The sequence below is a fragment of the Poecilia formosa genome, unplaced genomic scaffold (genome assembly GCF_000485575.1).
Source record: "Poecilia formosa unplaced genomic scaffold, Poecilia_formosa-5.1.2 Scaffold650, whole genome shotgun sequence".
Classification (NCBI taxonomy): Eukaryota; Metazoa; Chordata; class Actinopteri; order Cyprinodontiformes; family Poeciliidae; genus Poecilia; species Poecilia formosa.
The window spans coordinates 88355-110456 of NW_006800589.1; the positions used below are offsets into that span (position 1 = coordinate 88355).

Sequence of the window (22102 nt, forward strand, 5' to 3'; positions counted from 1 at the left end):
ATACTTTTACACTTTTTCATCTCACCAGTCACAAAATTTAAACAATCTCTAGAAGGTTTAATAGAAACATTGCTTTCTGAATTAAAAATACATTCCGAATCAAAAATTTATTCTGAATCGAATCATGACTCTAAAGCCTGAATCGCTACACACTGAAAGATTCACATTACTAGCATCTGGTTTTATCTAGAAGCCTGCCATGAATGCCTTTATCAGTATTTTGAAAACTGCAAAAGTCTACCTGTGACGATTTCCTGGATGACTTCAAATAGTATCAGGTCACCTTTTTGAGGTGCTACAGCAAAATAAACGTCATAACTGTATGCTAATTTGTGTTGGTCTTTCACTCAACAAAATGCACTGAAGTTTGTGTCTGTAATGTGACAATATGGAAAATACATTAAAAAAATTGTGTGGGGTGCTGTGGTGGTGCAGGGGTTAAAGACAACCCACGTAAGGACACCTTAGTCCTCGACACGGCTGTTGCAGGCTCGATTCCCCGCCTGATGACCTTTGCCCCATGCAGTGGCCCAAAAAGTGGGTATGCAGCACATGCAACACATAGGGGCGCTGCACCAGAGGGGGCGTCAAAAGCCCGTCTGGAGGGGGTGGCGCCCCGATATGCCTTTGCATACACTTGACCGCGCCCTTACGCTCCTTCATTTCGCGTAAATGTAAATGTAGCAAGTTTTACCTTTCACATGTCTTCGTCTCGGGAGGGGGAGGGGTAAACATATGGATAGGGCGACCGTATGTTTTCTATGTACCTTCCTTGGGGGGGAGGGGGGGATTTATCTTTTCGCATCCACCTGAATAATATGTAGTTGCGCCCCTGGCCCCATGTCTTCCCCATCTCTCATTACTCACTTTCCTGTCGATTCACTATTAAGTAAAGGCCACTAGAACCAATAAAACATTTAAAAAAGAAATTGTATTGAACTAGTGTACTAAATGCAGAAATTGTGTTGCATAAAGGCCCAACATTTGTGAAAACTGCATGGTAAAATTTTCTTTTACATGTTATCTGCATCAACATCAGAGACGACAAACCAAATTTTGACCATTCCTAAAACAATGATCAAGGGCTGCACAAAATCGTTCCGCAGGTCACAATCAATGACAAGAGAAAATTCAAAAGTAGCCATGGGTATGACAAAGTACAAATTACATTTATTTTATTTACAATATTGGAACTTTGTACTGTTGTTTTACAATAAAAAAAAAAACTGACTAAGTTGTCTTAACATTTTCACTACAGATAAAATCAGAAATCCCCACATTTGAAAGTGCTTTATGGATATAGCACCTCATCACAGAGTGCAATGAGTTCTGATGAGCTGCCGCGCCATCTCCGTGTTCCCACTGGCCTGATAGATGAGTGATAAGTTAAAAGCAATCTCTCTCCTCAAATCAACCTGATCTTCTGAAATTCCCTACGAGAGGAAAGAGACGTTTACATGGAAACAATCAGACCATCATCATTAACTTTCAATTATATGATAGAGTAGAGCCATTCTAAGAAAAAAATGTAATAAAAAATTTTAATTACAAGAACGTCATAAAATTACAGGAATAAACTAAAGAGAATAAGCTTGCAACAATGAAAGAATAAAGTTGTAATATTGAGGATAAAGTCAATATTTTGAAAATAAAGTTTTAATATTACCAGAATAAGATCTCATAATCTTATTCTCATTTGACTTTTTCTCGCAATATTATGACCTTATCTGTGTTTTATAATGACTTTATTATTACGAGAATAAAGTCATAATATTAAAAGAATAAAGTTGTATTATTACCAGAATATGGTTATAATTTTATGGCTATTCTCGTAATACTGTGACTTTCTCATATTATTTTGACTTTATTGTCGTAATACGACTTCATTCAAAATGGCCAGCTGTGTAGTTCACCTACATCCAGGTTCCATGCAGGTAGGGACAACGCCTTTTGGTAATAATGAATGGCCAAATGTGTAAGGCCCATCTGGTGCAGTGCTCGGCCCAGATTGTACATGCTCTCCTGACACTCTCCACGCAGCTCCACGTATCGCCACAAGAAGGAAAATCCCTAAAAACACCAAGACAAAATTCTAAAAACCACAATCAGCTGCAGGAAAAGTAAGGGAAACAACCAGAGCAAGATGAAATGGAACAACATGTACCTGCAGTACTAAAGCATGACGTTTGGCTACATACTTCTGGGATGCCATGTGGAAAAAAGTGAGACCCACATAAAGGCTGTGCAGTGGGTTTTCTGGGTGGGTCTTTAAAGCCTGAACGTACTGACCTGAAAAACACAAACATATGAAACACTTTCAGCATATTACAAAGGAGGAACTTCATTTGCATTTTGACCTAAATATACCGTCTACATGCGCCTGTTAAAATGTCAAGAATGAGACAACAAATAATTTAAAAGCATGTTCCAAATTCAACAAGATATGCATTATGCTTAAATAACAAATCCATTAGAGAAATAAAAAAAAAAAAAAAAAACAGGAGCCAGAGATGTCTATAGAAAATTTTTGACAAGTCTTTTGGTCCAAGTCAAAGTCAAACCTACACTTATAAAAATCTAAATATTTTCCCACTGAGCCTGTCTGTATTCTGCATTTGCTGTAGTTTAGGAATTCTGTTTATTACAAGAGCTAATTAAAATGTTAATCTTGAAATTTTTAGAAAAAAAAAGTATCTTTTTCACATTTAATTCAACATGGTACAAGCTGCTTCATTTTATAGTGAAAATTGATCAAATATATGTTTACCCAGTTACAAATATAGATAGGTATTTATAATAATAAAAACAACTAAAAGATTAAAACTTGTAAAATGTTGAATTTTGTAACATAGGAAAGAGGTTTTTTGTATTTGTACTAAGGAAGTTAATTTCTGTTCATATTGTCCACTTTTCTTCTCACTCAGTGTATGAGTGAGGTGCAGCGTAGAGAGTAAACAAGAACGTCAAAGTTCTGCAAATCTCTCAGACTGTGTGGACATAAGTTGTCCACAGTCTTCAAGTGACAAAGATTTTTCATCAGATTTAGTTCTGAACCTTGGCTGGGCCAGTACATAACTTGACTGTTCTTCTGGGGAAGCATTTCTTTTGTTACATTTTGACGGATGCTCAGACTCACTTTGGTGTCGAAAAATAAAGGCACTCTTTATGTTAAGCTTTCTAGTAGAGGAATGTTTTCGGTCAAAACTGATTGATGCTTACAACTTTTAATTATATCCAGGTTAAGAAAATATCTGTGAATCCATCACAGAGATGGATTCACCTTTCCACAAGTCCTTACAGGAACTCAGACTAGAAATCGGCTGGGACAAAATGTAAGTTTCGTCCAAGTAGAACTTGTAGATGCTCAACATGATGTTATGCACTGTTCCAGTCTGAGGAAGGCCATGTAGCTTAAAATGCAATAATTACAGTATCACATTTATTGATAAGTGCATCAATATCCTAGCAGGATTAATGAGTCTGATGTTTCAGATACCAGTTCATTCTTACTAACCCGGCTAATACATGTTATAGACAAGTTGCACGTTATTTACATCTGGAAATGTTGCACATGTGCACAATGCTGCAGGAAAAAAAGCCTTTTGCTTGCCATCCATAACCACTCTACCGTGGTAGAACAATTCCATTAACAAAATGAAACCTGAAGATTTATGTATTATTAATTTAGTGCAGAGCCCCACAGCAAAAGGAAAATAATGCAGAAAAAAAAACACGGAAGAATAACTCAGCAGCAAAGCACTGTGTCCCTTTTTCTTTTATACATCAGTGCATTTAAGATTTAGTATGTTATGTTGACAAGTCAACAGCTAAAGCCAATGGTAGTAATCATCGGTGACAACTTTTTTGCCTTCCAGTACGGAGATTGGACGAGGCAGGAACTTGTGGACATGACGTCATGCTGCAAAGTGTTAATATTCTTTCTCAAATACATTTTTAGGAGGGAACAACATACAGGGACCTCTTATTTACTCCCATTTCCACCTCAAGACGTAGTTATTCATGAAATAAGGTAGCACCATTTGCAAATCTACCAACTCCTAAATAATGCTAATGTATTCTAGCCTGGTGTACCTAGAGCATGCTTGAAGCTTCCAGACACCATGGCGTTGTGTCCGCAGAGAACACACAGTGCATGGTTGTCAGGATGCTTTAACAGCAGCCGTAGACAGAAGCGGTGGTGGCGCTGGTGTTGGGACGATATTGTCAGCTAATGAGAAAGAAACAATCAGGTAATACACTGCAACATGTACCTGGCATGTTATCTAATATGTGAAAACAGAGATAAGAAAAGATACCTGATGAAAAATGTTCCAAAACTGAGGTAGATCTACGTTTTCTATAAGCATTAATCTGATGAAGAAAAAACAAAAATCAATAAGCCCTTTATGCCAGAGTATAAAATACTCTGCTTTTATTTCTCCATCTGCACCTGATGTAGTTGTATGCCTTATAGTAGTTTTGGTTTAGGATGGTGGCAGAGAGGCCAAAGAACTCCAGTTCCTTCCTCCTGGGCTTGTTGTCATAGAAGGAGTAGAACTCCATGGCCGACTCCACGAGGAGATCCACCTCCTCGAAACGCTGCAGGTCACACAGCCCCAGCAGGCAGCTCAGCAACAGCTGCCACCAGTCCTCTTTGGATAAAACGTTGGTTTTACCTGAGCACAAAGATTAGATAAGATAGTATTTTAGAACAACCTGCCTAAGGATCTGGGAAAAAATGTGGAAGATTCAAATGATTCCAGTTTATCTGTCTATGTTTGATACGCTACATACACATGTTGTCCAGATAGGCACTTTCATGGTCGGCAATTTCTGGCAGCATGTCTTCGATCTTCACAAGTCTCAGGTGGTTCTGTCCTGCTAGAGTTACAGAACGAACACACACCTTGGCCCGTTGCATAGCAACCTGGAAACACACCATCACATGTTATTTGACATTCTGCAAATGCAGGGAGTGACAGGATTTCTCCTTCGAAGATGAGATCAGAACAGGAGTTGGCCAGTGAATTTTACTGGACAATAAATGATCCCAGTAATTATTACAGTAACCTACGATGTTTTGAGACCATTTTTAGGTAATATATTAATAATGGCACAAAAAAACAAGTTTGCCCTCTCAAAGACTAATAAAGTGTTTGTAAAGAACACATCACTGGAACTGGAAGTCATTTTAAATATTCAAAATAAAAGAACCAAAATCAGTAAATAAAAATGGAAATAAATGCAACACGAGGGCTTGCAGGGTAAATATGGTAAATATGGTCAAATACAGTAAATATTTTCCATATTTGATCGGTATTTTTCTTAAATTGACGGAAAAAACTGAAGCTCGTCCTTCATTTTGACAAGTTACAATTCACACCCTTGACTATTGGTGGAGACGTGGGACACTTTCAATTCTTTGCACATTGCGGAGGTAAATAAATCAATCAATAAAAAACATCTCTTCTGAATATCATCTCTGATATGGACACTGAAGTAAATGCATCTTGCTGACGGGAGCCGACATCCCGCTGATTGGCAAGATGCTTTGGAGCGTGAATGGTTAAAAAGCACATTCCAAACTTTGGCTGAAGTGGTGCATTTAACAAGCCTACAGTACATCCAGAACAGAGAAATCTAAAAGAAAGCTATGGTGTGTTAATCTGTTTATTGTTTAAATTGTGGAGTAGACAGTTAATGTTGTTAAAGAAATGTAATGAGTTAATTAGACTGTAACAAGCGCAGTGTGCTGAACAAGTAAATGTGCACATGGCTCCACCTTGCACTGCTCGAGCTGCAAAAATGTAATCCTTTCAATCAATCAGATTTGCACTTGACTTACAAAAGACAAAATGCAGCTGAAGATGTTAAACAAAAGCTGGGAGAAGTTACACTGCTTATTCAAATGGTGGTTTAAAAGTGAAGCAGTAAAATCTTAATTAAAATAATATGACAGGTTTACTTCAGGTTCAAGCCTCTAATAAAAATTAATCAGTCTGGTTGGGTTAGGTCAACCTTTTGCCGTTTTTCAGACTTCAAACATAAAGATCTAAAATTTTTATTATTTTGTGAAGAATCAACAAGTGGGACACAATCGTGAGGTGGAACTAAATTTATTGGATATTTTAAACAAAACAAAACAAAACAAAAAAAAAACAACTGCAAAGTGGGGCGTGCAATATTATTTTGCCCCTTTACTTTCAGTGAAGCAAACTCACTCCAGAAGTTCAGTTTGGATCTCTGAATGATCCAGTTTTGTCCTAAATGATGATAAGTAGAATCCACCTGTGTGTAATCAACTCCCTGTATAAATGCACCTGCTCCATGATGGTCTCAGGGTTGTGAAGACCAAGGAACACAGCAGGCAGGTCCCAGATACTGTTGTGGAGAAATTTGGATACAAAAAGATTTCCCAAGCTTTAAACATCTCAAGGAGCACTGAGCAAGCGATCATATTGAAATGGAAGGAGTATCAGACCAGATCTACCAAGACCCGGCCGTCCCTCTAAACTTTCACCTCGAACAAGGAGAAGACTGATCAGAGATGCAGCCAAGAGCCCCATGATCACTCTGGATGAACTGCAGAGATGTACAGCTGAGGTGGGAGAGTCTGTCCATAAGACAACAATCAGCACAAATCTGGCCTGTATGGAAGAGTGGCAAGAAGAAAGCCATTTCTCAAAGATATCCATAAAAAGTCTGGTTTAAAGTTTGCCACAAGACACCTGGGAGACACAGCAAACATGGAAGAAGGTGTTCTGGTCAGATTAAACCAAAATCCAACTTTTTGGCCACGATGCAAAACGATATGTTTGGCATAGAAGCAACACAGCTCATCACCCTGTAACACACCATCCCCAAACATGGTGGTGGCAGCATCATGGCTTGGGCCTGCCTTTCTTCAGCAGGGACAAGGAAGATGGTTAAAATTGATGGGAAGATGGATGGAGCCAAATACAGAACCATTCTGGAAGAAAACCTGTTGGAGTCTTTAAAGACCTGAGACTGGGACGGAGATTTATCTTCCAATAAGACAAAGATCCCAAACATAAAGCTAAATCTACAACGGAATGGTTCACAAATAAACGTATCCAGGTATTAGAATGGCCAAGTCAAAGTCCAGACCTGAATCCAATGGAGAATCTGTGGAAAGAGCTGAAAACTGCTGTTCACAAGCGCTCTCCATCCAACCTCACTGAGCTCGAGCTGCTTTGAAAGGAAGAATGGTCAAGAAAATCAGTCTCTCGATGTGCAAAACTGATAGAGACAAAACCAAGTGACTTGCAGCTGTAATTGCAGGAAAAGGTGGCGCTACAAAGTATTAACGCAAGAGGGCCGAATAATATTGCATGCCCCACTTTTTTATTTGTTAAAAAAAGTTTAAAATATCCAATAATTTTAATTCCATCTCACAACTGTCTCACTTGTTGAGTCTTCACAAAATAATAAAAATTTTAGATCTTTATGTTTGAAGCCTGAAAAGCAGCAAAAGGTTGAAAAGTTCAAGGAGGCCAAATACTTTTGCAAGGCACTGTATGTTTCACCTTGTGTCAGTCAAACTGATGAACAAAAAAAGTCTAGCACACCACACAACTGAAACAATCAATAAAATAGGTAATGTCTCTGCAAACAAAAGTGCCCTTCAAAAAAATATCAGAATGGAAAAGATCAAGCTCCTTATAATTTATCATGCGATTAATAGATTATTTGCTTATTGCGACAGGCTTAGACAAGAGTTACCTTGAGAAGCATAGAGATCATGGTGATCATAGCGTCCAGATAATCCTCCATTTTACCCTGCGTCTTTAGCAGTGTGGAGCGATGCAGCAGCAGCTTCAATTCCTACCATTACAACACACACAATTGGCCTGGATGGCAATTAAATATTTTCCATTTCTAGAACTTCATAGGAAATAAAAAAATACCTGAGCTGATATACAGTATCTAGTTTATACACTTTGGATCAAAATTATTAGATTCTTTTTCTTCTTTTGCTCTTTAGGTAAAGGGTAAGGTCATTTTATTTATATAGCACATTTTCAGCAACAAGGCAATTCAAAGTGCTTTACATGAGTTAAAAGGAAATACAAACAAGATAACAAAATAACATTGGTTTGTTATTTTGTTTGTATTTCCTCTTCTGCACCATTGCATTTAATTAAGTTAATTTAATAATTTTTATTGAAATAAAAACAACAATAGCTGTAGATGTGCAAGCACAACATTATACGCAAGCAAAGTTATAAAAAACAAAGAACAGTTGTCACTAACTGATACTGGAGTCCTACCGTTGACAGCATCGAGCCTTTCAAAAAAACCTCATCGCTCATGAATAACATGAATTAATCAATCCTCTCAGCAGGTATGACTTGGCTTCCTCTGATCACATATGTAGCAGTCATGGTGTTTTCTTTCCACCAGCATCTTAAGTTTTTCTTTTGAGTAATCTGGTTTTAAGCCAGTTATTAGTCATTGTTATTTTTAATCAAAACCCTTTGGTAAGCTAACTGTATGCGTCGCACTTTTAGTTCACATCACGGCAAATAAACAGATCTTTACATGCAGTATCTTACAGACCACTAGGGGGCATCAGTGGAGCACCAGTGGTCCAGGGACCACAGTTTGACAGAAAGGCTATCTTAGATGGTCCCCCAACAAAAACTTCCCTAATTCAGCAGACATAAAAAAGACATACAAAGAACACAGCCTGACCTTTTGTGCAGCAGACGAATCCTGGGCCAGCGTGTCGCTATCGTACATGGACTCCAACGCTTTCAGAGCACAGTCCATCCTCCCCAGTTGCTGCTGCACCGTGGCGAGAGACAGCCGGGCCTCTAGGTGCAGCGGGGCCATCTCCACCACCTTGGTGTAGCTCTCTGCTGCCTCCTTCATGTGGCCCAGAGCCTTAAGACACTCTGTGACACAAGCAGGGGACATCATTTGAAAACAGACGAGCTGCGCTTCCATTACAAATGCGCTCAATATTCCAGCAATGTCAGAAAAAAAAAAAAATTTTGTAATTAAGAAAAGCAAATAAAATCACACGTGAATAAGATATGATTTGGTTTTTTAGTGCAATGTCAAACTGCACAATTATATGGTCAGTAGAAATCCTGCAAATCTCCTCCTGCAAAGACAACAATGAACAAATACATTACATCCAAACAGGCTTCCAACTCATTTTTATAGAAAAATTTCAGACTTTTCCGTACTTGCAAGAAGGAAGATAACAATGAAAGAATGGGGGTAGGATGCAGGGAAAGAAGAAAGGAGACAAAAATAGAAAGTAGGAAAAATGAAAAGAAGGAATGACAAAGAAGGAAAGAAGAAAGTAAGGTTATTTGGGGGAAACCCAGATATTTTTTAATAATTGAGGTTAAGTCTCCCTTTGTACTTTTTTTTAATCCTGCCCACCATTCCAGGACTAAATATGAAATCCTGCAAGATATTGAGGGATTTGAGTTTTTAAAAGTAGGGTGGGGCCAATTGTTTGGTCTCCAAGAGCATATGGTGGATAAGGAAGTTTAGGGTGGGACGCTGCAGGTGGGCTTGAAATAATTTGCTTTTCATTTTTGATTATTATGTTCCTAATGATGCACCTTGCAGTATCTAGATGCCTCAAATCTTCAAAAGAATGGATTTACTTGGGTTTAAAAATTGGAATAAGTTAACTGGTGAGTGTTTGTCTCATTGTTTGGAGCATGCTAATGCTAACATTAGCATGGTATATTAAGGCTATATTATGTTTCTGTTGATAACCATTTAGTTAATTTGTTCAATATTTTTTGATGAAAGAGAGCTATATATTCTCCAGTGGTGAAATATTTAACATTTGGTTCAGATAATACTGAAAATAAGGAGTACTTTATTTGAATTATTGTCATTGTATTGGGTTAAGATAACCAGTTAAGTGAATCATGTACATGCATATTTATGTTAATTCCATTTACTTATAAGAAGGAAGTGATTATGGTATTAATAATGACTTGATATTGACTAATATTAAGAGGAAATGGACTGAATGTTTGTCCTGTTTATAATGGCCAGGTCCCCATTTGATGGTGAGCTACTACTAGCCTTTTGGCCCAAGGAACCTGGAAGTTCAACTGCTGGATTTCCATCTATGTGGTAGAAGGTACTGTAGCCTGTGGGGACAGGCTACAGTACCTGTTGGACCTGCTAAAGACTGATTCAGTCTTTTGATTCCTTGACTGGTGATCGGATAAACCGAACTGGACTATTATTACTTGTGCAGGATTTTTACCAGCGTATGGACATTTTTGAAGGAATTGATCATCAATTGATTTGGAAAGGTTTGTGGTTGATGGAAAATTGAACCCTTCATTTGATGAAAGTTTATCCTGTATATATTGTAAATAATTTTTTCAAGTATAATATAAATCACCTTTTGCACTATTTTTTTCTGTCTCTGGTGTGATAAATACAACCCTCATCCTCCCTGAGTATTATCGTTAGGTCTTCTGATAAATAGCCCCTTACTTGAAATACTTTGACTTTCCTCTGCTCTCTCGATGAAGGCGGACGCTTTTTTCCTCTGCTCCCTCCCTGCCCTAGTCTGCCCTGCTTGCTTTGTTTTTGTCCCGTCTTTTTCTATATTCTTAGAGACTTTCTTCGCACATCATCCAAATCTACAAATTATGGATCTGGTCAACCGGTCTCTCAATGCAATTGATCAAATTTTTGACGAGAAGTCTGGGCACAGGAGAACCTTCTTGTCCTTCGGGGACACACCTGGCAGGATTCACCCTGGATTTCTTCATGATAACAGGATTTCTGCTGTTTGGAGCTTGTGGATTCCTGGATTATCAACAAATTTGTGACGGACTTGGCCAAACTAGCAAACACTCAAGACTGTTGGTGTGGACAGAGACGAGGACTCTAAAACTCACTAACGAGTTGGAATTGATCTTGGAGAAGTTGCTAGTTTTGGCTCAGTGGAACGACCAATCTACTTTGGATGATTGGGAACTGAGATATATCGGAGAGATTTTAGGGAAGATTGAAATTTATAATCTTCCCGACCTATGACATTCTGCTTCTGAATTGGCTTTCCCCATGTGGCCTCGGAAGGGCTGCACATTTCCAATCTCCTTGAAGATATGTAAACACAACGCTCCTTCCCACCTCACCCCCTCCTGTATCCATAGAGCTGTGAAGCTGATCGCTCCCAAGGACATCATTCCTCAATAAACAACACCTCTATCAGACTATGCCAGGAGACTCAGCCACCTCGTTTCATGGCCCTGTGACGTCACCACCTTCACTCATGTCTTTGTTTTGCCCCTTTGTTTTGTCTGAATGTTGCAATTTGCCCTAATGTCTCCATTCCTCTTTTTGTGCTCTTTCCTATGGCTTGTTATTTTGTTTGTATTTCCTTTTAATTCATGTAAAGCACTTTGAATTACCTTGTTGCTGAAAATGTGCCATATAACGAAAATTACCTTACCTTGTATGTTTTTTTTTGTATCGCTCTTTCTACCAAAGGCTGGATGAAAAAAGTCTAATTTAATTTGTTGTTTTGGGTATTCAGTTGATTTTTTTCAGGCATTCAAAATCTTTTCCAGTTCAGATGTGAAATACTTGTTAGAAAGTTTATTGGTCTTCAAGAGGCTGTAACTGCATTGCTATGTAATTACTCTATAATTCAAAAAGAGTCTTAAAATAACAACATGATCGTTTATTGCAATAACTTATCAGACAATTTATCGTCCAGCAAAATTTGTTATTGTGACCGGTCTATAAAAAAAAAAAAAAAAAAAAAAAAAGAGAAACAGAACATTTAGACACCGAAACAGGAAAGAGACCTCCCACGATTTTTAACTATACTCTTATTACCTTGGCCCTCACCTACACAGATATGGATTATGAAAAAAATGTATACCCTATGTCTATGTCTATGTCAGAAGGACATTTTAAGTCCTTCTGATGGAAAGACTTAAAATGTCTGTCAGTGACTCAGCTCCCACCTGCGTGCCGCAGCCAGACCACAGCTAGGTCATACTTCTCAGAGACGACGAGGGCCGATAGCAAAGGCAGAGCAGACGTGTAGCGCCCCTGCTCCAAGTAAGCTTCAGCCACATCTAGGTACAGGTCTCCGATCTCCTCTGGACTCTGCTCCATCAAAGTCGACACTAAGCCCTGCAGAAACAAACAACCTGCACTAAAGTGGGCTCATGGTTTCTAAGCTGTGACTGATACAAAGTGATGACTTGTCTTTACCTCAGACGGTGTGAAAACATTTAGCTGTATGAGGCAGACAATGAGCTTGGCCCTGAGATCAACTGGGACACTGTCCGGAACATGAAGATCCAGAATTTCATCTGCAGGAACATCAGACACATAATTACAAATACTACTTATACTTCCCAATCCTCTTACCTGTGAAAGTTTATTTTTCTTTCATTTTGTTTCATAGCTAAAGCACTTGATAGTGAACATAGAAGAGGGGAGAAAAAAGTTAAACCAGAAAGTTTCTGAAGAAATTTAAAAGGGGCATGCCAAAGTATGCTGGGTTGGAACCCAGCACTCTGATCTGATCTGCATCACTGTTGCGCTGCTTAACAAGGACTAAATGCATTCAGTATGCATTAGTCCAAATGCTAAGGTTACCTTAAGTAGCATATGGGGTATCACCAGCATGTTGATTTACATCAACTCACTTCATTAGGTATGATTAAAAATAGCTAATTTATATACATATATTTAGTTACAGCTGCAGTAGGTCTCTGCCCTTTCTTCTTGCAGGGTTCTGGACAGTTGGCTGTTGGAAAATTGAGATTTGCCATTTTTTGTTTGGTTTCCCCAACTTTAGAGCTGCTGGAAAAGCTTAAAAAAGAAGCAGATTTCTCAAGTAGCTGAACATTTTAAAATTGATTTTTGAAGCTGCAAAAGGACTAAAGTTACCTCAGCTAATGAGCTTCTTTAAGAACAAACTTTTAAAACCGAATGTCTTTACTGCTTCTCTTTCAGATGCTGATGTGACAGACGCAACTTCCCTTGGTTCAGATTCTTTAACTACTGCCTCAAGGTTGGAGGACGAATTGTCGTGTCCAACAGTTTCTCAAGCCTGTCAATTAGAATTTCAGTTTGAGAGAACAGAGTTTAAAATGCAGTTTGAGTTGGAAAAATTGCGGCTAGAACATGAGTTTGAAGAGAGACAAAACTAGCTTTACAGGAAAAAATGCCTGGCATGTGAGCAAGAGGAAAAGAGGACAGCACATGAGTAGGAGGTACAGAAATTATCTCTAGAAGCTGAGCGTCTGAAGTTGAGGTCTGAGGGCAGGTTAAGTGGTGGACCTTATAATCTGTCCAAAGGTGCCAAAGGTGGTGGTGGGTTTTCTGGACATAACTTGGTTAACATGTTGAAGCCGTTACTTAAGTTTAATGAAAGAGATCCTGATGTGTTTTTCTCTTTGAGAATTTGGCAGAGGCCAATGACTGGCGTAATCTAGATTGCTCCATCCAGTTGCAAAGTGTGCTGGTGGGTAAGGCCCAAGAAGCCTAAGTTTCATTAACTTCAGCTGAAAGAAAGGTGTACAAATCTGTTAAAGAAGCTGTTTTGAAGGCTTATGAACTGGTTCCTGAACATTATGGACAACAATTTAGGAACTGCAGGAAGGCTGAAAAGATCTGGTTTTTTCATCTGGTCAGAGAACAAAACACAGTTTTATTGCTGGTTATCAGCAGAAGTGGATAATTTTGGGTCCCTTTGTGACTCAAAATGATGTTGGAACAGTTCAAGAACATTATTCCAGATTGAGTTGCCACATATGTTAAAGAACAAAAAGCAAAATCTGCTGCTAAAGCTGCTGTCTTAGCAGAAGAGTATGTTCCAACCCATAAAACTGTGACGGATTATAATTTGAAAGGTGGCCGTAGCTTTAAAGATTCCCACCAGGAATGGTTTCCTAGTAAAACTAGATAGGATCCTACTTTGAAATCTAAAGTGGACTTGGTGACAATTTTTCCTTGTAATTACTGTCGCCAGAAGGGACACCGAAAAAATGAGTCCTCTGAATACCAAAACTAAATCAGGTAGAGGTAAACAGGATTGTCAAAAACCTGTAGCTTTAGCCAGTGTTTCACAGTTGCATTCAGTGGAGTCTACACCTCCAGCTAAAGTTTAGAGTGTAAGAGCAACTGTTTGAGCGGACTTTAAGTCTTTCAGAATTGAATGCCACAGATCCTCAGATTTTTGAGAAGGATGTCGGACAAGACTATTCTCCTGTCATCGCATATGGGTTTGTTTCTTTGAGTGGCAGTTCAAATAAAGTGGCTGTGAAGATTCTATGCGACACCGGAGCATCCGAGTCTTTCATATTGGAATCTGTTTTGCCATTTTCTCCATTTTCTGATACTGGTCATAGTGTCTTAATTAGAGGTATTGGGTTGGAAACATTCTCTGTGCCTCTGCAGAAGATCTACTTGCAATCAGAAACAGTACAAGGAGAAGTAACTATAGCTGTTCATCCTTCTTTTCCTGTAGAAGGTGTTCCTCTTATTCTAGGAAACAATCTGGCAGGTGGATGAGTGTGGTGAGATGTTGCAACTCCTTCAGTGGTCCAAGCTTTTCCATCCATTTCTGTGTCAGACGTATGTGCTCGAGACTTTCCTGAGGCATTTCCTTCTTGTGCAGTAACTCGTGCCATTACCAGTTCTTTGGCTGATGAGGTTGAGTCTGGTAAGCCTGGTTCTATTCTTAAGAAAACTGCCTGTTTGCCAACTCTTCCTGTTCCTTTATCACTCAGTGAGATGATTTCTGTCTAGCAGGAAAACACAAACTTAGCTGCTCTGTTTGACCAAGTACCTTCAGCTGAAAAGGATACAAAAGTCTCATGTGGGTATTTTCTACAAGACAACCTATTGGTACATAAATGGTTGTCTTATGGTGATGGGGATGTTGTTGGTCCAGTTTATCAAGTTGTAGTTCCAGTTAAGTTCAGAAACCTTGTCTTAAAAACTGCTCATGGAGTATTATCCGGCCATCTTGGTGTCAATAAAACTTATAATCGATTTTTACATCATTTTTATTGGCCGCGTCTGAAATAAAATGTTGCTTATTTTGTGAAAATCCGTCACATTTAAGAGTTAACTGGAAAACCTAATCAAAACTTGAAACCAGCTCCCCTTTATCCCCATACTTGCAGCTGGGAAACCTTTTGAACACTTGATCATAGACTGTGTTGGCCCACTGAGTCCTTCAAAGTCAGAATCTGTGTATCTACTTGACAGTTATGTGTAAAAGCACTCGGTATCATGCAGCATATGCTCTGAAAACCATTACAACAAAGTCGGAGATCAAAGCTTTGTCTAGTTTCATTTCAGTGTTTGGGATTCCAAAGTTAATTCAGATAGGCAAGGTATCAATTTCACTTCACGCATGTTTGCTGAGATTTTTTAACAACTTGGTGTAGTCCATTGACAAAATCAGTACTTGTCATGCTCAAACCCAGGGGGCGCTGGAGCTTTTTCACCAAACCCTGAAGGGATTGTGAGCGTACTGCACAGAGTTGAGTAGAGAGAGGGAAGAAGGTCTGCCTTGACGTCTTCTGGTGTGATGGATTGAAATTTGGTTATTTCAGAGGCTGACTAGTTTGATTTGGCTGAAGCAGTGGTCAGATTCAACCAGCAGGGAGAGTCTAGCGTTTGCGCTAGCCATAGTGAAGAGCACCGGAACTTCCTCCTTAGAAAATAATAATCGCTGGAGCAGAAGCACCGTGTCCGGCTCTTTTATTAAAATTCTCTCCTTCTTCAGGTAGATTGTACATTTGTTTCTTAACTTTCAGAAAGATTGTGGGTCTTTTGTGGACGCTCTGAATGTTAAATTTCGTTGTTAGCTCCACTGTTAGCACCGCTGCTAACATACTGCTGTGTCAACGTTGATATCATTGTGTATGTTTGTAAGTCAACGAGATAATAATAATCGCTGGAGCAGAAGCACTGTGTCCGGCTCTTTTATTAAAATTCTCCCCTTCTTCAGGGCTTTTACACTGGCAGCTCGTGAAGTTGTACAAGAGAGCACAGTGTTCAGTCTGAATGAACTAGTGTTTGGACATTATGCGTGTGGTCTTCATTATGTGTGTGAAACAATGGTTTAACCAGAAGGCTGAAAGTAGAGTGTTTCACTCAGGACTGTTTCAAGATAATTTGCTTGCCTTACTTCCTATTCAAGGTTGTATATTCAGGCAAAGTTTTATGGTCCATATTCTGTTGAGACAGGTGTCAGCACAAGATTACATTGTGTTTATCCCAGACTGTAAATGACCAACTCAGCTTTGCCATTGAAACTTACTGAAGTTGAAGTCGAACTCGAAGAAAAAGACATGAACGCAGCTGCCTCTACAGTAAAGGTGGACTTGAGTTTCACAGCAAGATTAGATGAGGATGTGCAGACTCCAGATGATGCTGTGTTCCAGCCGAGACTTAAGAACTATGAGATGTTATCTAATTTGCAACTACTATTGAGTCATTTGTCTGCAGAAAGAAGTGAGCAGTTGCAGCAGTCCATTTTAGATTTTTGTGAGTTGTTCACTGATTTCCCAACACGTACTAGCTTAAATGAGCATGACATTAATATGGAAGTTGCACAGCCCATCTATCAGCATTTCTAACATGTTCCTCCAGAAAAAAAGTATGTTTTTGGAGTCAGAAGTTCAGTATTTGCTGGAGAACAGCCTGGCTAAACCATCTTGCTCCATTTGGGTCTTGCCATGTTTGTTGGTTAAAAAACCTGATGGTATTTATAGATTCTGTACTGATTGCAGGAAACTCAACAGCATTAGAAAACTGGACTCCTATCCACTTCCTCAGATGGAAGACTGTGTTGATCGTGTTGGAACTGCTAAGTATGTGAGTAAATTCAATTTGCTCAAAGGTTACTATCAAGTACCTTTGTCTGCTCGAGCCCAAGAGGTGTCTTCCTTTATCACACCGTCCTGATTATACTCTTAAACTGTAATGAGTTTTGGTCTTCGGAATGCACCTGCCACTTCAGCAGTTGACGAACCAAGTGATTGCCCGGCTGGAAGGTTGTGTTGTCTACTTGGATGATGTAGTGGTCTTCAGTGACACATGGACTGAACACATGCTACGCATCCGCCAACTGCTTCGGCGTCTTCAGGATGCTCATCTAACTGTAAACTTAGCAAAATCTGAGTTTGCAAGAGCTACAGTGACTTATTTGGGAAAACTTGTTGGGCAAGGACAAGTGTAGACAGTACGGGCTAAAGTCCAATCCATTGATAGCTTCCCACCTGTTCTGGAGACAGGCCTTCTGCAGGTGTGTTTTGCCCTGATTGCAGCTCTGCTGCTTTAAAGCTGTCATACATGCAGCATAGATGGAGGCTTTTCCCTCTCCTTCCTCAGAAGCCCATTTGGCTTGGTTTGTATCTTATGGTTGGGTTTTGTTAGGTTTGTTTTGCATTTGTTTATTCTGGGTTATTTATGGGTTTTAGATTAATTAATTTGGTTTATCATTTCAGGTATTCCTTTTCAAGTTTTATTTTTTAGTATAATCTAATAAATTAGTTTTTCTTGAAGTCAGAAAATCCTTGTGTGGTCTCCTTTAATTTTACCCCCCAAACGATCCTTGTAGACGTAACATTCTGATCCGGAAGGCCAGCAACATCGGAGGGGAGCTGGACTGTCTGACAGTGATGTCAGAGAGAAGGATCCTGTCTAAGAGCAATATTACATAAAGAGTTTGTATACTCCAGTTAACAATTAGTTGATTAGTAAATTAGATTATTTCAATAATCATTTCATCACGATTAATTAATCCGATTACTTCTTTCATCCCTAATATGTACAAAATCTATTAAAATACCGATGACAATATTGTCTAAGTTGTTGTCTTTGGACATTGCAGAATTATAAAGTTGCAGGAGCAAAGTTTCTTAATTTTGGTTTCTTAATTTTACTGTTAATTAAGAAGGCTTAATTAACAGCAAAAGTCTGCAAGAAGACTTCCAAGAAGGAGCCAATGAGATTTTTGTTTCCACAAAGATGCATACTTACTGAACACAAACAAAGAGGTTGGGTAATGAACTCACCATTGTCCTCTGCAGTGTTTGACTTTGTGCCTTCTTCTCCTTCCTTCTGCTGCTCCTCTGTCCCCAGGTCCTTCATAGACAGAGCAGAACTTTCTGATGGGGACTCTTCTCGAATCAACACAATGTCTGCAAATTTGACCAGAACCTAGAGGAGATACACACACCTTAGAGATAGAACACACCTTACTCTGACACTCCATTGCATAGACATATATCTGAACCTGCAGGGTCTTCTTGTACTGGCGGTTGCAAATGTAGAGCTCAGCTGCCATGTTGAGGAAGTCATCGCTGACCAAGCCAGGGTGTCGGGCCAGACCTTCCTCTATCACACTCAGTGCTGAGGGCAGGTCATTGCTCTCATAGTAACTCCTGCAATACAAACAGATGAAATGCTGCCTACCTGGTTGGATGCATGTGTAATCAGTATTAAAAAATCCATTACTTAGCCATGTCTTTGGATAACTGCATGAAGTGCTCCCCATCCTCCTGCGGCAGCAGAGACAGGATCTTGCGGTAGCCATCCATGCACTGCTTGTGCTCCCCCAAGCGCATCTGGAGGCTGGAGCGTTCCCACAGGTAGCGGACATTGGTGGGATCATACTTGATGGCTGCAGGAAAGAGGTCAATCAGGCGTCACTATGACTTTAAACACATTGCCTGTCTCCTACGTAGCATGGCTTAGACCAGAATGTGATTAGGCTTCAGACAGACTTCACTGATGTTTAGATATTATTCATGTTACCAATTAGAACTGGCCTACTTACCTCTGATAAGTGATGAGCAGCATTGCAAAAACACAAAATGTCACCAAGTATTTTTAGTCTAGTTTTTATGCAAATATCTTAGTACTCTTGAGATAAGGCAAAACTAACTCATAAGTAACTTTTCAGTAAGATATATGTCCTTGTTTTAAGTGCTTGTGTAGACCTCTAAAGGGTTAACAGAGGTGCAATGTTGTGATGACTACCTGAAGATGGACTTTCAGAAAGACAAGGATTTTTTAAATAGAGTAATTTCAAGGTTTTAAACTACAATGTGAAATTTCTTTTAGGTCATATTTCATATAACCAGCATTTTTATAACAACTGTATGCTACAAAAAACTTTATTGTGCTATAAAATTGTACTACGTGCCTAGAAAATATATAATACTGCCTGTTGATGAAGTTATTGACTTAAAGCAAGGTCTGATTTATTGCTGAAGTTACTTGTAAGTTAGTTTAGTCCTATTTCACATGTACTAAGATTTTCACTAGAAATTAGACCAAAACTACCTGGTAAAATGTTGTTTTTGCAGTGAGGTTCTATAAATACATCAAAACAAAGATCTCCCACCAGTTTCTGTCTATACGTGCAGCAAGTTTCATAGAAACCTTACACACATCTACAAGTATGCCTCCAAACACACCACTTCCTTGTCAGACTTCAGGCACATCCTGTGGTCTGATGAAACTAAAATCCATGTGTTTGACTATAATGACCATTAATAGAAAAAAGAGGGACTCTTGGAAGTCTGACATCATCCTAACTGTGAAGTACGGAGATTGGGAGTGTCATGTTTTTGGGGTGTTGTGCTGTGGGAGGGACTGGTGCACTTCATAAAACAGATGGTGTTGAAAATAAGTGGGCAGAGCTGAAAATATGTCTGAGATAACCTGACCCAATTACACATCAAAAAGACTTTTCTGTCAGTTTTATTGTGCTTCTTATGCTTCTTTTATTCTTTGTATTATTTAACATCGATTTTTAGAGTACAGTGCTTTGTGATTTCATGTCTGTGAAAAGAGATTTATAAATAAACATTTACTTACATACTTTACTATTTGACCCAAATCAGGCAGTTCTCATCCATTACACACATTATGAATTTTAGTCTAACCAATGAAAGTAATTATAATGATTACCAACCTAAAACGAGAAAAGTTTATACTGATTTTATGTCAGGCAGGAAGAAAAAAGGCTAGGTGTAAATATGTAGTGTAATCTCAATTCAAAACTATTACAACTATCGCAGAAGCTGCAACAGATCTTCCTCTTTTTTGTAGAAAAGAGGAAAGTTTAGAAAAAAGTGGAAAAAAACCCTAAATGGAACATCAAATGTGAGGGAGAATCAGATGGTGGTAAAGGTGAGGGACAGGAAGTGACAGAGGTGGCTCACCTTTGGTGTAGCAGATGATGGCCTGCCGGACGTTGTCCTGCTCGAGAGACATGTCGGCCAATCGGATCCACTCCTCACAGTCTGAAGGGTTGAGGTGGGCAGCAATGAGCCCGAACTGCAGCGCCTTGTCCACATCTCCATTGTCCTCGTAGATCATGGCCAGAGTGGAGAATGGCTCATATGCCAGAGGAGCTGAAGGACATAAGACACAAGTGAGGAGTCAGATCATCTACTTGTATGAAGGGAGTTAGATGAACAGCTGCTGACATTGTCTTATGATCTCCATGCACATCAAGATGGCGTCCTCTTTCTCCCCCCGAGCATAACGGATGTTGGCCTCTCCCATCAGCCCTCTGAGAGCCTGAGGCAGCTTGCTGCCATGACGACGCCCCTGGACAGACATAGTGAGTAAACACAGGTTAAAAAAGGAGGCAAGGTGATCTTTGTTCTCCGTCTTACCTTCATCAACCTTCTGTTTTCTCGGTTCAGCTCCATCTCCAGCTTGAACACGTCTCCCACCGTCATGTCCTCCTCCTCCTCCTCCTCCTCCTCCAACTTGCTCTTCAGGCCTCTTTTGCCTCCTTGCCTCAGCCTCCTCTTCCTCTCTTTGGACACTCCCTTTGCCTCCTCTTCTTCCTCCACATTGAAATCCCTATCATCTTTGTCATCAACATAGCTCAAGCTGTCCTCCTCTTCTGAAGATGCCGCTGCTGCCGTTTCCCCCAGAATGGAAGCGAAGGCTTGCTGTACTCCTGGGCTGACTCCATCCTCTAAAAGGAAAGAAGAAAATGTTTAGGTCTGTGTACATTTAGGCAGTTCAGTTTTTTTGGTTTGAAACAAAAAATGAAAACACAAAAAACAGACTTTATTTTTTTGTTTATTAAACCAAAAGAACCCACAGACCGGTTTGTTATCCAAGTTTTTATGTTGATGTAATAAGTGAAACACAAAAAACCTAATATTTTTTTTGGTTTTTCATTGTTCATGCTTCAAATGAAAAAATAAAAACTGCTAACGGCTTCAATGTACAAGGGCCTTTTTAGTAAGATGACTCCATTTGTGGATTTTGTTTCAGTCATTTAGTTCAGGAATTCATTTCAATAAGTATTATTTACTATATAGCTTTATGACATACAGAGTGGGTTACGGGGTATTTTAAAGAAAAAGCATCCAAAATGTTATGACCTACATCATCTAAAGACTTTTGACTTTCCAGTTGTCCAGCAGAGAAACCGACACCCCCCACAAGGAAGGTAAGCCACGAAAACAGCTGGATGTATACAGTACACTAATGCAATTATGTTCATAGAAAATTAAGTGGAAGGAAAAAGAGTGGTTGTAAAACATGCACATGCAACTGGGATAACTACACTCTTCAGAGTCAAGCAAAGCAGAATCTATGGAATATTGTCAAAAGGAAAATGAGAGACACAGACCTAACAATGCAGATGACCTGAAGGTCACATTCTGAACCACAAGCTGATCGCCTCCATACCACCCTTCACTGATGCAGTAATTCATGCAAAAGCAGCCCAGACTAGGTACTGAGGGAAAGGTTTTACCTTTTAGTATGCCCACAAATTTCTACTAAAAACCTTTTTTGATTCATTTTCCATGAAATTCCAATTTAAGACACAAAATGTTGGGTTTTAATTGTCTGCCCATTGTCTTTGTACTCTTAACATTAGAGGCAAATAATTGAATAATTCTATTAAATCAGCTACATAAAACATCAGAACTCGACAAGGTTGTGCTTTCTTTTCCCCTACGATTGTGCATAACACCAGATAGAGCACATAAAGTCCCTACAGTTTTAAAGTCCCTACACTGGCTCCCTGTAGCTCAGAGAATAGACTTTAAAATACTGTTAG

The 22102-nt window shown here is 39.2% G+C and overlaps 1 protein-coding gene across 2 annotated transcripts in view; it reads right to left on the reverse strand.

Annotated features, from left to right (window-relative positions):
* Positions 1 to 1150: 1150 nt before the first annotated feature.
* The window catches only part of gtf3c3 (general transcription factor IIIC, polypeptide 3), a 24053-nt gene continuing 3101 nt past the window's right edge, over positions 1151 to 22102 (reverse strand). Inside the window, exons 3-19 of one of the 2 annotated variants that reach the window (XM_007542017.2) lie at positions 20691 to 21001; positions 20499 to 20622; positions 20232 to 20423; positions 18517 to 18682; positions 18296 to 18443; positions 18075 to 18219; positions 12244 to 12344; positions 11991 to 12162; positions 8716 to 8918; positions 7744 to 7845; positions 4795 to 4927; positions 4451 to 4676; positions 4317 to 4371; positions 4093 to 4228; positions 2165 to 2289; positions 1918 to 2070; positions 1151 to 1433 (exon numbers count right to left, since the gene is read on the reverse strand). In XM_007542017.2, the coding sequence (XP_007542079.1) occupies positions 1311 to 1433; positions 1918 to 2070; positions 2165 to 2289; positions 4093 to 4228; positions 4317 to 4371; positions 4451 to 4676; positions 4795 to 4927; positions 7744 to 7845; positions 8716 to 8918; positions 11991 to 12162; positions 12244 to 12344; positions 18075 to 18219; positions 18296 to 18443; positions 18517 to 18682; positions 20232 to 20423; positions 20499 to 20622; positions 20691 to 21001 (2615 nt within the window). In that variant the 3' untranslated portion in view covers positions 1151 to 1310. Of the gene's footprint in view, positions 1434 to 1917; positions 2093 to 2164; positions 2290 to 4092; positions 4229 to 4316; positions 4372 to 4450; positions 4677 to 4794; positions 4928 to 7743; positions 7846 to 8715; positions 8919 to 11990; positions 12163 to 12243; positions 12345 to 18074; positions 18220 to 18295; positions 18444 to 18516; positions 18683 to 20231; positions 20424 to 20498; positions 20623 to 20690; positions 21002 to 22102 lie in introns of both variants that reach the window. The other variant, XM_007542018.2, reaches the window with a different exon arrangement.